The sequence below is a fragment of the Podarcis cretensis genome, assembly GCF_951804945.1.
Source record: "Podarcis cretensis genome assembly, chromosome: 8".
Taxonomy (NCBI): Eukaryota; Metazoa; Chordata; class Lepidosauria; order Squamata; family Lacertidae; genus Podarcis; species Podarcis cretensis.
Window position 1 is genome coordinate 54,776,059 of NC_137177.1, and position 15,694 is coordinate 54,791,752.

Genomic DNA, 15,694 nt, shown 5'->3' on the forward strand with positions numbered 1-15,694 from the left:
ACTATATTAAATTATACATGGAGGTATCATTTTTATTTTATCTCCAGCTGCTTGTGGAAAAGCAATTCCTTAGCAGTGCTAAAGAGCAAAGTTATAGGAATCAACCATGGTGTGTTTATTCACCCTCAGTAGTGGCAGCCAGTGATGTAGAGCAAAGATGGGAAAATACACCTCAACATGACAGCAGGAAGCTTTTACTACACATTACAAAGGGAATATTGATGCAGGCTTACCAGTTTTGGTGGCTGTCACCCAAGCAGGCAAGCCTATATTAAGTCTCCCTTGTAATAAAACCTTCCTGTGCCCTGCTTCCATGTAATTGTGTATTACCGTATCTTTGGTCATCCTAATGTAATGACTGGGATCTTGAAGTCTGTGTATCACCAAAGCTGTAGCTAAGGAAAATACATGGTCTTTACTTACAAGCTGTGCAAGAAGAAGGCTTCTGTTTGTGGTGCATGTTTCCTAAAAATTCATGTCCAGAACTTGGGGAAGTAATCACAAATGGCGCACAAAGGAGCAGGAGTGGGAGGGAAATTCTGAGGCAGAGCTAAGCCTCACTTATCGTTTTGAACTCACCATGTATTCCATGTTGGATGCTGAAGGGTAGACTTGACCTCTCAGTTTATTGTGTAGCATTAGAATTTCTTCTTTGTCCGATCGAGAAATGGCTCTCTTGGTCCTTGAGTGGGGCTGCTCCTCCTGGTATTTACTGAGGATGCTTTCCAAATCGGTAGCATTGGGCAAGAAAAAGCAATGGATTCCATGGACTAGGAAGAGTAGCCCAAATGGTACAACAGTCCAAGTCAGAGTGGGACTTCTGGCCATGTTCTGCTCAGTGGAATTGGGATGAGAGAAGAAACACTCCTCAAAGGGATCTCTTCTGGTTTGTGCAACAGATCTAGAAAGTAAAGAGGGAAAGTGAAGAAAGTTTAGTTATTCTCAGCCTGACACTGAGCATGCTCTTGGAATTCTCTGTCTAGCCTTCATGACACTACCCAAGCCACACCCTCTTCCTAGCCACACCCCTCACCATCCCTATTTCACACACCCTTTTATGTTTCTGGCTGGCTGAAACATGCTCTTGAACTCTGATGTTTCTTGCTCGCTTGGATGGAGGGTGTGAGAGTGTGAAGGAATTAGGACTACTGTCCTGGAGAAAAGGTAAAATTCACATCCACTGCTCTATCCGCTTTTGGCTCTGACCCTGCCCACCCACCATTGACATGTCTCCCTCAGAAGGGAATGTGGCTTGAAAAAGTTTCCTTAACCTAATGAATAATTAGTTGTAATGAAGGGAAAATGTAACAGATAAAAGTACGTTATATAATGCAGCAGGAAAGGGTGGGGATGGAAACATCAAGGAGGAAGGGTGGGAAATAAAGTTATAAATTATTTTAAATTTGTATTAAATTAGAAGTTAAATTGTTAACATCTTTGAAACTCAATAAAAAATAATTGGAAAAAAGAAAAGAAGAAGTTTCTCTACCCCAACTTATAAAATGGGGTCCTTCACGCTGTCATGTCTTTCTCCATTAAATGAAACAGAAAGCTTATTTTTCTGTTGTTGTTGTTGCAATAAGATTTAGCTGCCCATTCTGACATTAGCTGCATGGAATGGGGGCCTCAGCAGAGCAGGTCATTTATGTTTTTTTTTTTTTTGGGGGGGGGGTAATGGCAGAATTCTCATTCAACATGAGAGGAATCCATTACTTGGTTCATTCCCACGTCAGTGCCTCTCCTCTCAGACAGGGCTGACCCAAGACATTTTGATGTCTGAGGTGAAGGAGTAGATGGCACCTTCCCATGACATATTCAGGAGCCAACTGTGCTAGCGACTGGCTCTAACTTCCAGACTGATGACAGCATCCTTTACTGTAACTGAGGGCAGCAAGCTAGTTTAGGTGAAAGGCAGGCTGCATGGTGCACAAACTCTGTCCTCTGAGATCTTACTACCCCTTGCACCAAGCATCTGCTACCAGAGGTGGATGCTTCACTCTGCCTAACAGTAGGGCCAGAATTCTCCTAAACCAGTGGTTCTCAACCAGATGTTCTCAACCTGTGGGTCCCCAGATGTTGTTGGACTACAACTCCCATCATCCCTGAGCTCTGGCCTTGATAGCTAGGGGTGATGGGAGTTGTAGTTCAACAACATCTGGGGGCCCACAGGTTGAGAAAGGCTGTCCTAGACATTGGTAGTATTGTCTACACTGACTGGCAGTGAGTTTTGGGGTTTCAGATAGGGATCACTCCCAGTCCTACCTGGAGATGCCAGGGATTGAACCTGGAACCTTCTGCATGTAAAGTAGATGCCCTTACAATCTATACGCTGTATAAGCTCTTCAATAGCCCCAATCCCTGTTGATTTCCAGGCCAGCCCAGACAGGAGAAGTGGTCCTGCCAAGTATTGTTATGGAAGCAGAATCCCATCTTAATGGAAAAGGACATCAGACATTCCCAAAGAGCCAGGTTGGAGAGGTCAGCCATGAGCTATGAGCTGTTTCTGCCTGGCAGAAAAACAGACGCAGAACCCTCTGCCAGTTCCCAAAATCTGTCACCAGCAATATCAGAGCAAATGAAAGATCCATTTTGCAAAGGAAGCATCAGGATTTTCTCCTATTTACTCTATTACTTATATGTCACTTTGCTGGGGAAAGACATGTACAAGGGTGCTGGCCTGGCTCTAGAATGGTATCAGTGAGGTCTGGAGATGGAGTTGGGCAAAAAAGATATTTAGCTGCAACAATGTAAGATGAGCCCTGATGGATCTGAGATGTTGAACATTTTTAACAGTGACTTAGAGAGCACAGGAAACATAGGCATCTGCCTTAGTTTTGAACCTGGAACAGTCTGCATGCAAAGCAACTTCTCTACCACTGAGCTGCAGCCCACACTACATACAAAGACCTTGTGACATTCCTTCTTCAGGCAGCTGGAATGGAAAGAGTTGGCCATTGCAAAGCAAGCCAGATGCCTACACTAAGGGCTCATCCAGACTCCTTTTGTGCCATGTTTCTAGGCCCCAATCCAGGCTTTCATGCTCCATGTCTGAGTGGTTTTTCTTTTCTTTCTTTCTTTTTGTTCCAGTGAGTTCCCCAGAAAACCTGTGTTTCACTGCTGAATCAGAGCAATCAGGTTTTCTGTGGATTGCCGGTTGCTCCAATTCAGTGATAAAATGCGGGTTTCCCCAGGGAAAGGGCCAGGACACAAAAGGATGCCTGAATGTGCCCTAAGTCAGTGGTAACAATGACAGAGAATGGCTTTGATGCAGCAAGTACGTGTGTCTTGCATAGTCAGATTCCCTCATAGTGAGATGCTACCCATATATTTAACACATGAACAAACACTTTTCAGCTAGGCTTTTTACCCAAAGCCATGATGCCATCTTGCACAGATGTACTTTCCCTGCTAAAATTTCCAACTTTCCAGGCTCCTGATAAAATATTTTCATTACCATGCCTGATGTTTAAGCACGCATTTTTATTCAGCTATGCTTTGATTACATGGTTCTTTTTGTTTGTTTATGCACTGTGTTCTTATAACACACTATATGATATATTGTGAAATATATCATCATATACATATATCATATAATCATATATGTGTTGTCTGTTTGCAGTATGGTAGCGCTGCAGAGAGCTTGCTGGGGAGACCATGCATTAAAAAGAAAGGGACTCAAAAATAACTTAAACAAGGTTTTAATTACAAAAAAACAAAAACTCCATTTACACTAAATACATCAACAAACCAGACCCAACCACCAACCCAACCCCCAGGGTAATGGTAGAGCTAGGTGCTGCTCCTTATATACTCCATGCAAATGCTGACACACCTTAATCAATGCAACTCAGCAGCACCTGCTATGTTTCACAGCTGTAAAGCTGGGTCTCGTTATCTTGCTCTGGCCCTTGCTCTGGCCCCTTAAGGACATACACATTAGGTGGAACAATGATGAACCTTTACATTTAAAGAAACCATTCAACAATATGTACATATAATCATATATAATAACTGAAGTTGGGACAAATGGAACTGTCAATTTCAGTTTCTCTTTGTTTCTCACTCTTCCGGTCTTAAATTCAGTTCACATTTCCACAGCAAGCTGCATTTTTAAAAGCCAACAACCTAGGGGCTGCCACTCCTGCTTGCTCTGCCTGCCAACCCCAAAAACCTGTTTGCCCTCCCTCTGCATCTGACCAACCCTCCCTTTACACCTCACTTACCCCCTCACCTCTCCCCACACAGCTCACCCCAAACCCCACCCCCATTTAAAGAAGATGGGAGACACTCCAGGCAGCTACTTCCCTTCATTAAACTTGTTTCACAGAGTGGGGGGAGCAGTTCCCAGCCTCTCCATGACCACATGAACTGCAGTGTGACTTTTGTGTATATAAGGAGAAAAACCATCATGGAAATTTGTCAGCATCGTAGTGTGATTCTCCTCTCACCCCCAATATGTTTGGGGTGCATTTTCCCCCAAACAGAAGCATTTTGGCCTCTGATTTTCACAAACCTAAGCATTTTACACACATTTTCCCCAAATATATGCATTTTTGTACACATTGTCTGGTGGGAGAACCACGTCACAAAACCCATAGAAGTGCAGCATTCCAAGTAAAGGTGTTTGTCATAAAAACATTAAACATTAAAATCCAAGCATCTGGAGCCTGACACTTCTGTATAGTTGAGGGAAACTTTAGCAAGAAACATTTCTTTTTAGGCAATTCTAGCTGAAGAAAGAGAGGGAGGGAGGGAGGGAGAGGGAGATTGAGATTTTCTTCCCCTGCAGAGGAAATCTCTTTGAAACAAGCTCCCTTTAGAGGGGCCCCTGCCTTCTAAGCTCTGTGCATCTAAAGCATCTTCTCCACCATTCATTCTCTCCCCATCCCACAGTCACTGATAAACCTAAGGCAGCCACCCCCTCTCCTTTCTCAAACTATGTGCCTGTTAGCTTCCTGGCCGATGAGTTCACTTTTTTTCAGGGCAAATATCGCCTTAACCTCATTCTCTTTCCAACATTATTTGGTCCTGTCCTCGTCGCCCAACTGACACACACACCCTCCTGCAAAACCCCACTCAAGCAAGAGGCTGTCTTGGTGTGGCTAACCTCAAGCTGTTACTTTTGTAGACAGTCTGACCCACTTCAGGGGAACAATTCCTACTTTCAGAGGCTTCTCTGAGGGGGTTATAAATAGATGCTCTTCTGTAAAGCGTCCACAATGTGGCCTTTTAGCCTGGCCCATTGCTCAAGGCGGACAGCTTTTTAGGCAAGGAAGCAGACGGTTACCATAAGCCGCGTCCGTCCATCCCCACCCCCACCCCATCAGACCACGCAGGCTGTCTTGACTCTGTTTCCCAAACAGGGCCAGGCTTTGCTCGCTTGCTCTCTCTGCAGTAAAGTTACAGAGGGAGCAATGTGCCAATCTGATGTAATGTTTGTTGGCGCGCTCTCTCTCACACACACACAGACACGCAAGAGGCAGCAAACTAGCTGCTTTATGTAGGCCCACTGAGGATGGAGAGCCTGCAGGATTGGACACCTCAGCCAATTTTATTTAAATCCTTCCAGCAGCTAGACCTTACCATGTTAACAGACAGGGTATTGTCCTTGCAATCATCCACACCATACATTTGAAACACATTTGAAACCACTTTAAACAGTCATGGCTTCCCCCACCCATCCAAAAATTATATGTTTATTAAGGGTGCTGAGAGCTGTTAGGAGACTCCTATTCCCATCCCAGAGCTGCAGTTCCCAGATTAGCAATCAATCTTTCTTCACAGGGAACTCTGGGAACTGCAGCTCTGGGAAAATAATAGGGAAGCTCTGAACAGCAAACTACAGTTCCCATAATTATTTGGGGGAAGTCATGACTGTTTAAAGTACAGTGGTACCTCAGGTTAAGTACTTAATTCGTTCCGGAGGTCTGTACTTAACCTGAAACTGTTCTTAACCTGAAGCACCACTTTAGCTAATGGGGCCTCCTGCTGCCACCGCGCCGCCAGAGCACGATTTCTGTTCTCATCCTGAAGCAAAGTTCTTAACCTGAAGCACTATTTCTGGGTTAGCAGAGTCTGTAACGTGAAGCGTATGTAACCCGAGGTACCACTGTAGATCCATATTTGTATAAATATATGGTGTGAATATGACCACTGTCTCTTTGTTCCCAGAGGTTTTATTCGTCTCTTAATGGAAAATACCAGATAATAATGGTTCGTACAAGCAACACCTGACTCAATGGAGGCCACCAATTTAGTTTCCCACAATGCTCTGGAGCAGCGCTGATTTAAAAGGGAATTGTGGGGGATTTAAAGAGCAGCAGCCCAGCATGCATCTGTGTACCTGTTGGAACCAGATAAGCCTGACGGAGGCCCAACAATATAGGAGAGTGACCGCCCAAAACCGTTTTGCCAAGCACAACTTCAAAGCTTGAGCTTGCTCCAAGTGACGTGGTTCACCCTTTGGGGAGAGTGTGAACCCATCTAGAACAGGTAGGGAGCAACCTCCCAGTTTAGATAAACCATCCATCTAGTGGGAGGAATGCCTCTGTGGTAGAGCAACTAGTTTGCTTGCAGTTAGGACTGGGAATGTTCCCCATTTGAAACCTTGGATAGCTGCTGACAGCTTCCTGTGCTCCTTTACACCCACCAAAAATCCTTTCCTGCCATCTATCAGATTTAGAGACCCACTGCAGTTAATTTTGGGGGACAGGTGTCAAAGTCCAGTGGCCGAGCACACATTTTGCATTATTGACGTTGCAGGAGATGCCTTATACCAGGTCAGACTATTTGCCCATCCAGTTCAGTATTGTCTTCTCTGCCAGCAGCTCTCTGGGGTCTTAGAAATAATTCTACTCTATCAACTGGCTAAATTATCCCCTTCAAATTGTAGATTCCAGGGGTTGAAGCTGTGGCTTTCTGCATTCAAAGCTGGTGCTCTGCTACTGAGTTTGGTTTCTCCCACCCCCTCAAAAATGGTATCCAGTTCACTTATAAGAAAAGCAGCAAACTTGCACCCCTGCAGATGTTCGGGTCTCCAACAACATCTGGGGGACTTTAGGTCCCAGAGTTAAGAACTCTCAGCAGAGCTGCTGGGAACCATCTCACTGTCTAAGACCTAGGATAGCTGTTTTAGAGCGAGCAGCTCTCCACGTGATGACAACCACCACGTGGACCAATTTAAAGCAGGCTCCAGATGGCAACCATCATGTGTCAGAACCAGCTCTCAGAGGGATTATGAAAAGAATACGCTGAGACAATCCTCTCTCCTTTTGAGAGTGCTGAGTGACTTGCAGTGTCCTGCGTGAGTAATTTACAAGAAGCAGAAAGTGCTTCTCTAAAAGGAGGAGCCGGTTCAAGACTGATAAAAATCTGTGGAAGAAGAGAGGTAAACACTGGCCAAAGAGACTGGCCAAAATGTCCACAAGTTCTCTTTCCCCTCTCAAGTCATCCAGTATCCTGTCACTGACAGTGGCCAGAACCAGGAATTTCAGCAATGACATGATTTAAAATGAAATAAAGAAATTACGCGCCAAGCAAGCATTGACTCGTCGGCCAGTCTCACATTCCTTGACATTCTCCAGAATCCAAAGGCTCAGAGGATCAACCTAAGGTTGTGGAATGGAATCTGGTTCAAGAAGTGAGATCCCAAACTTCCTCTGCTGAGCCTAGATCAGTCATAGGCAAACTCGGCCCTCCAGATGTTTTGGGACTACAATTCCCATCATCCCTAGCTAACAGGACCAGTGGTCAGGGATGATGGGAACTGTAGTCCCAAAACATCTGGAGGGCAAAGTTTGCCTATGCCTGGCCTAGATCCTGCTTCTGATCAATTCTCCCTAATCTAGCTCTAACTTCAGTCCCTGACCAGCTTTTAACTCCCCAAAAGAGCAGTGGCATGAACAAAATCAATATCCCTCTGCTCCAGCTCTATTGTTCAGAGGCAGTATTGGTCTGAACACCTGTTGCCAGAGACAGCAACAGCAAGAGATGGCTATTGCATTCATGCCCTGCTAGAGGTTTCCCAAAGACATCTAATTGGCCACAGTGGTAAGCAAGATGCTGGACTGGATAGGCCAACAGGGCACCTTTTATATTGCTTGCTGGATCAGACCACAACCTTCTCTCAAGTCCAGCACTCCACCTCCAGAAAGGAACAGGGAGACCTGAGTTTGAATCCCTCTCACTCCATGACCTGTGTTGGTCCCTATCTCTTAGGCTAACCTTCCTCACAAGGTTATTGCAGATGTGTGTGTGTGGAGTAGGCACAGCCTTAAATGTTGTTTGGCCTCTCTTTTGCAGAAGAGTTCAATTTGACAGTCCTGAACTTACTTGAAATTGCAGTTCTGAACTTACTTGAAACTGCAGTTCTGAAACCCCTTTGAATTTTGCAATGCAGTTTCCACATTTAAAAAAAAAAATGCATGTTTTATAGTTCAAATGCATTTCAGGCAAGTGTTTTATGGGGAAACTGCACTGGAAAACATTGGAAAATGTGCATTTGAAGGAAATGCATGCAAACAATGTGTCCAATTTAAATGCAATCTTTTCATGCATTCTTTCAAAGAAATCTGCACAAAACCGGATTGAAGAGAATCAAGGTAGGACGCCAGGAGAAATGAAATGGGGTGAGCTTAGGCTGACCCATCCACCCCTGCTTGGTGGACCCTATGAATGCTGCCCAGAGCAACCTGGAGGAAAAGCATGATAAACCTAGCCAATGCTATCCAGCACTGCATGGGTGACACTCCATTTGCCCAGTGGGATTTCCTGTTCCCCTTCTCTTCATGCACACAAACCCACACCCCAAAAAATCTCCTTCAAAAGGTTCTCCAACCATCTGGAGAAAATTTTGAGGGTGTATGGTGCTGGGACTGTGGGGGAGAAATTAGATGGGGGGGATCCCATTGTGCCAGTGGAAGTCTGCCATGCAAGCCGAAAGGCAACACTGGATGCAGCCCCATATAAATACGTTCAGAGAGAAAAGTCCTGCTGTGTTACACACAATCCAGATGTGGGGACAGGCAAACACTTTAATTACTCTCCCCTCCTTATCCCATCCTGACCTCGAAGGGAACTGTCTGCTCTTTATGCAGCTTAAGCTAACAGCACTGTCTAGCGTTGGCCTCCAGCTGGGAGCTTGGCCGCTGCTCTTCTGTCTTGTGATAAAGGGGAGCAGAAGCAGAGTTCTCTCCCAGCTTATGATTTCCAAGGTGCCCCTGTGCAGGGAAGCAGAGGAATGACCCGCTATTCACTTTGGAAGACTCGAGATCATTAAGCCACAGCAGGATCCCCTGTCTCTCTCTCTCAATCAATCAATTATGTAGCACAATGGCTAAGCTGCTCATCCCCCACCCTGAATCTAAGCCATGCCTTTCACCTCCGCATTGGGTCAGGTGCCTGGTGGGTCAGGAAGAGGTTCCCCATTCCTTGCGCTACAGTGGGGGAGGGGGTAAGGGAGAAACCTGATAGACCAGACTTCTCATCAGGTGGTGGGTCCATGGACACCACCTTCCTCCAAGATTTGCTGTGCTTCCTTTCTTGGATAAATTCATTCCCAGGGGATGCCTCCTTCCAAGATGCCCAACAGCTTGGATGCCTTTAAAGGAGGATCAGGCCAATTCATGGAGGATAAGGCTATCCAGTGGCTGGGTTCTGCCGCCACTATTGGAGGCAGTATGGCTCTGAATACCAGTCACTGGGAATCACATGCAGGGAGAACACTGATACCACTCGTGACCTGCCTGTGATATTCCCAGTTGGCCATTTTGAGAACAGGATGCTGGACTCGATGGGCTATTGGCCTGACCCAGCAGGGCTCTTCTTACATTTCTAAGGAGTCTGCATTGGTCTGTCTAGCTCAGTAATGTCCTCACTGACTGACAATGGTGCAACCTGTATTTGCCAGTATGTGGTTGAATCCCACCTAAGAATGGTGACAGCCTGCCAGCATCAGTGGGGTCATGGTCCAGGGTTTCTGCAGCAGGGTCCCTGTCTCCAGCGTCCAGTCAGCATGAAACGGGAGCCTTTTGAGCCAAAGCTAAGTATTTAAGAACACTGAGAACAGAAGGTGCTTCCATTTCAAAAGAATGGTGTGCCGCTTCTGTTCCAAACAAGGGAACTTCATGGAAAACATGTAACTCCAAGAGAAGATGTTGGATTGCTCCAGGTCATTTGCCAATGTATGTGTACAGAAAATAGTAGCTCTAGCTGAACAGCAACACATGGAGGTTCTGCACTGATTTTTGCAAAGCACACCTAATTATTAATATTGTATAATGACAATATTGTAGTAGAATCTTAGAAAGCTGCATAATCTTGGAAGGGTGTGAGGGGACTTGACGGTGACTGTCACGAAGGTATCCTGTGCTTCTGAATTGGCCACTGCACTCCTGGGAACCACGCTTAAATCGGAAACAAAAGCAGAGCAGGAGCAGCGTTCACTGTTGTTGCTGGCACCCATCTGTCTCAGGAGACAATGCAGTGCAAGAAAGCAAAAGTCGCAGAGTCAGCAAAGAAGGATGGCCCCAAAGGCTAAATACAAAGGTTCTTCCCCTGGGATAAAAGAAAAGCGACATACAAACCAGCTGAGATAGCAAGCAGGGGATCACCAGAAGGACCTTAATAATTGGGTAGGGTATGCCTGGAAGAGGCCCCTTCTCTGGTATACCTGGGCTCCCAATTATTTAGGGCTTTCTATAACACCACCGACCCCTCAAATCAAACTCTCGTGGGCTCACAGCATTTGAGATGCCTTCCAAAAAGAAAATTGCCCAAACAAAACTGTGTTTGTGTTGGAAGTTTTTGGTATGCGCCTGAAGTTCTTTTGAAAGGATCTTGCTGCCATCTAGGCAGCTGAATAAACTTTGCTTTTGTTTTAAGCAAGAGGGTGGGAGTGGGGAGGAAGAAGGAGGAAACTGTAGGAGCATGGCCTCCTTTTCAGTCCATCGGGCTTAGGCTACGGATGCCGCGTCAACATCTGGGATGGATCAGAAAGCCATGAGTCGGCAGAAAAAATGCCTCCTGGTGCAGACCCAGGAGAAGCCTCATGTGGAAAAAGAATCTGGAGGGATGGAACAAAAGGGAAACCTTTGCTATGATCAGTTGAAGTGATATTTGATCTGGGAACAAAAGCAGAGTCACCCCACACCCCTGGCTTGAGGCAGGATTGGCCAATAAAAGAAGCCCCTAATAAGTGTGTTCTGCCACACTTATTGCACAGAGTCCCATCAGCTACAGATTCCCAAGAGCAAACTGCCTTCTTAGAAAATAAGGCCTGGTGGATCTGTGCGTGAGCACAGCATTCAACAGGTGAAACTATCAGATGGATGCTTGGCCAAGTGCTAAGCTCAGAGCATCGTTCTGGGTTTTTGCAGAGATTTCAATCTATGCTGTACATAGAACCCTGAGAACTGGGATTTGGAGAAAGGACTATAGCTCAGTGGTAGAGCACTTGCTTTGCATGCAGAAGGTCCCAGGTTTAATCATCAATGGCATCTCCAAGTAGGGTCAGGAGAGACTCTCGTCTGAAACCTGGGAGAGCCACTGCCAGTCAGTGTAGGCAATACTGAGCTAGGTGGACCAGTCACCTAACTTGGTATAAGGCAGCTTCTTGTGTCCCTGTGTCTGTATTTTATTGGGGAGGGAATGTAGATGTTTTGCCTGCTCTTTGAGGAGAGGGTTTCTCTGCATTGTCAGTTTGTCTCCTGTGAAATGGGTACATTGACAGATTCTGAAATGTGCCCCCAATCTCCCTCCAGAAAGGTTGGGGACCCCTGTCTTCATATTACAGATCTGTTTAAAAACTTGATAGGTATTTGAACTGTGCAGCTCAATAAACAGATAATGGTTAATTCTCAACCGGGAGATAGGATTAATCCTTCCAGTAGCCACAGCAGCCCATGCTGAACTCACATTCTCAACACACAGATTTGTCCCATGTTGAAATCAGCCCATAGGATCTAATAATCCCTTTTAAAATTATAGCCCACTTAGCTTATAGGCCATAGAAGCCTATTCATTCTACCCCGGCCCAAATAGTCAACCCTTCTGATTCTTAAGAGTACATAGCAACCCACTGAAGAGCTGACTACTTAAGGATATTGTTTTTTTCCTTTTTGCATTTAGCAATTCTTACACCATTAACCAAAACGAACAACATGTTCTCTAGTTGTTCTTCAGCATCAGCTATGTTCCCGCAAAAATATATTTTAACCAACGATAGCTGCAATCCTGTACATGTTGTTCCAGGAGTAAGCAAGCCCCACCAAACAGAGTAGGATTTAGGCTTGTGTAAACATGCATAGCCCTGGATTAGTACAGAGCAGTCCTATGCATGTCTACTCAGAAGTACCATTTAATGGAACTTACTCTCAGGTAAGTATTTACAGGATAGCAGCCTAAGTCATGCAAATCTGCTAAAGACTGCCATCCGCCATGGGTTCCTAATAGAAAGAGCATGATGGAAAATGAGGAGTTTCAGAAGGGCTGAATAGATGGAAGATGTTAGGATGTGCCAGCTTTAGAATGAATGATGCTGCTTTAATATAACTTGTAAGCAGCTAGCTATTTCACACAAGTAGCAGTTTGTTTAAGGCAGGCAGTGCAGAACCTGTTGGACTTTACCCTTCATCAGCCCCAGCCCAGAAGATTCATAGCTCAGTGGAAAAGTCTCTGCCATGCATGCAGAAGGTCTCAGGTTCCATCCCCCAATGGCATCTCCAGGTAGGGCTGGGAGAGACCTCCTGCCTGAAACCCTGGAGAGCTGCTGCCAGTCCGTGTAGACACTATTGAGTTAGATGGACCAACGATCTGACTCAGTGCAAGACTATGTTGTATGATCCTATCATAAAGGGAGCTGGAATCCAACAACATCTGTGCAGTCACAGGTTCTCTCCATCCCTGATTTTTTTAAACTCATCCAACATCTAGACAGGTAAATAGATTATTGCTGAGAACCAGTGTGGTGTATTAGGACCTGGGAGATCAAAGTTCAAATCCTGTCAGCCAGGAATATTGGTCCAGTCACTGTTTCTCCGCCTAACCCACCTCAGAGGGGTGTTGTGAGGAAGAAATGGGAGAGGGGAAGAACTATGTCCACTATCTTAACTCCTGGGAGGAAAGATGGGGTTTAAATGTCAGAATAAATAAATAAAACTATCCAATATTTTCCAACAATTATTCAAATTACTACATCTTGGGTCTATTGGTACTCAAGTCAGGAGTTTTTAAATGAGCTAATGTGGGAGGAAGAGAAAGTAGGTTGTGTGCAATGCTGTCCCTACTCAGAGTAGACCCATTGAAGTTAATGGGCATGACTAATTTTAGGTGTATTGATCGCAGCAAGCCTACAATCAAGCACAATGTAAATTCTTTACATCTTCACTGAAGCATTTACTAGCAGGCAACGCATGGAACAAAGGTTATCCATGCATAAGATGAGGAGAGGTGAAGATTGCACCGGATGCTCTGCTGTGTTCCATAAAACACTGAGCAAAAATGATCTGGTTCAGGAGACAGACATACCAAGGACTCAGCTCTTGTGAGGAAGCAAGTATATAGCCTAGCAGACCCAATGTTGGCTTTTGGACTGGGTTCAAGTCATAAGTGGACAAATATGAGCCTGTCAGTCACACTCTTTCAGTTTGCATAGAGCTGGCATGGATGGATGTGGATGCATGTGAGTTCCATTTAATAAATAAACTCAGGCACCTTTTCGTTTAAAAAAATACACACAGCTATAAAACAAAGTGGAAATACAACTAAATTTCAGCTCAATCTAATAATAATAATTGCACTTGTATGCCACTTTCTTTAAAAATAAATAAATTCTCAAAGGATGTATCTAGAGCCAGTATAGTGCAGTGGTTAGAGCATTTGACTTAGACCTGGGAGACCAGGGTTCAAATCTCCACTTAGTCATGAAGCTGAACCTCACAGGGTTGTTGTGGGGATTAAGTGAGGAGGGGAAGAACCATGTATACCTCCTTGAGCTCCTTGGAAGAAAAGGTGGGACATAAATGCAAATTTTAAAAAACCAAGTCCTCTTTTGGAGTAGACCCATTGAAATTAATGGACCCAAGTTATTGGTGTCCATTCATTTCAATGGGCCTAGCTCTAACTTAAGTTGGATGCAATCCAAACAGCAGGCTGAAAATGCAAGCAAATAAAAGCATTACACACAAAAAGAAGACACAAAAATAAAAGCACAGAGCCAAAATGGACAAAACTACTCCATCCCTCTGAGGAAGCAGATGAGGGGAAGGAGTCCGGATTCACTGGCTATAAATCTCCAGAGCCCCTGAGACTGATCTCTAAGGATCAGGCTTAGAATTTTCACTTAAAATGCTACGCCCTCTGGATTCTCTAGGGGCGAGAACACCGATTGTAAAAAAAATAAAAATGCTTTTTTTAAAGGAAGAAAATCGGCACTCACCTTTGCAAAATATGAAGGAGGAGGGGGAAAGAGACCCTCTTTGTTATATTTACTCCTCTGGAACCTGCGGGTGGCGAAGTCTCTTTTTTCAACTAATCAGGAGAGGCGGACAGACGAGAAGCGGGAAGAAGAGTGTGTACTCCTTCTCTCTCCCAGGACCTCAGAGCAACTGTGGCAGAGCAATGTCTGGTCTCTTGCTTTATACCATCCTGTCTTTCCTCCTCCTCCCCCTCCCCCCCTTACTTCCCACCCCTTATGACAAGATACGAGTGAATCATTTCTCTTTCCCTGGAAGATGCGCTTCCTTAGCAGCATCTGAGCCTCCGCAGGAGAGAAGGGGCTTTGCACTGAAGGGGAAGTTCAACAGCTTTGACTGAAACTCCCTCCACCAAAACAACCGCCTCACCTCTTTTCCCATCCCCGCAGTCTTCCTTTGAACAGAACCTAACGTGTGAAGTGAAAAGGAGACGGTTAGGGCAGCTGAATAATTGCTGCCAGATTTTTTTCACTACAATCCTTTCTCCAAAAGTGTTGCACTTGCCCCAACAAACAGCGCCAGGGAGAAGCGTAGACAGGAGCAATCCATTTTGGTAACCAGAGTGAAATGGGCAAGCTGGCTAGACGTCTCCTCCTGCTTGAGAAAGTGGATTGGCGAGATAAGGGGGCGAGGGAGGGACCTTAGACCGGGAGCGAGCGAGCGAGCTTCGGACTTGTGGTGTTTACTTTGAGCGTGTTTTACTAGAATCCCCAAATCCATCCATCACGCGGACCCAGGCGCAAAAGCGCTCGGATTCCAGGAATTTGTTTTAAGCAGCAAAACTGGATGTGGGAACTCACAGTTCTGAGTTCTCCAGCAATTTTATTTTTATTTTAATCTACTTCTGGCTAGTCCAAACTATCTTCATTCCGGCAGGGAAGAAATTGGGGGACACAAATCCCTGCTGAAACGCATCCTGAGATCTGCCGGTAGACCCCCGATCTGCCTGCCCCTGCCTTCACTTTCAGAGGAAGGCACGGACTGACCTCTTTGGCCAGAGTGGCTGCAGCACTGGCCGCGCGCCTCCTCCCTACAAATGCGCATGGCGTTTCTGCAGGCGCTGCTTCCCTCCGGCTCTGAGATGTTGCTATGGCTGCCCTCAGCTCCGAAACGCGGTTTCCCAAGCAGGCTGACTGGCGGCGCGGCTGAGAGTCTCCTTTCCGAAGCTGCGAGAGGTTGACAGGGTGAAGGAGCATAGGAACACGAGACGCTGCCTTATACCA

General features: G+C 45.5%; 1 protein-coding gene across 1 annotated transcript in view; it reads right to left on the reverse strand.

The window, feature by feature from the left end:
* The window catches only part of CRISPLD2 (cysteine rich secretory protein LCCL domain containing 2), a 45,345-nt gene extending 30,726 nt beyond the window's left edge, over window positions 1-14,619 (reverse strand). Inside the window, exons 1-2 of the mRNA XM_079988862.1 lie at window positions 14,435-14,619; window positions 580-901 (exon numbers count right to left, since the gene is read on the reverse strand). Of these exons, the coding sequence (XP_079844988.1) occupies window positions 580-828 (249 nt within the window). The 5' untranslated portion in view covers window positions 829-901; window positions 14,435-14,619. The remainder of the gene's footprint in view (window positions 1-579; window positions 902-14,434) is intronic.
* Between the last annotated feature and the right edge of the window lie 1,075 nt (window positions 14,620-15,694).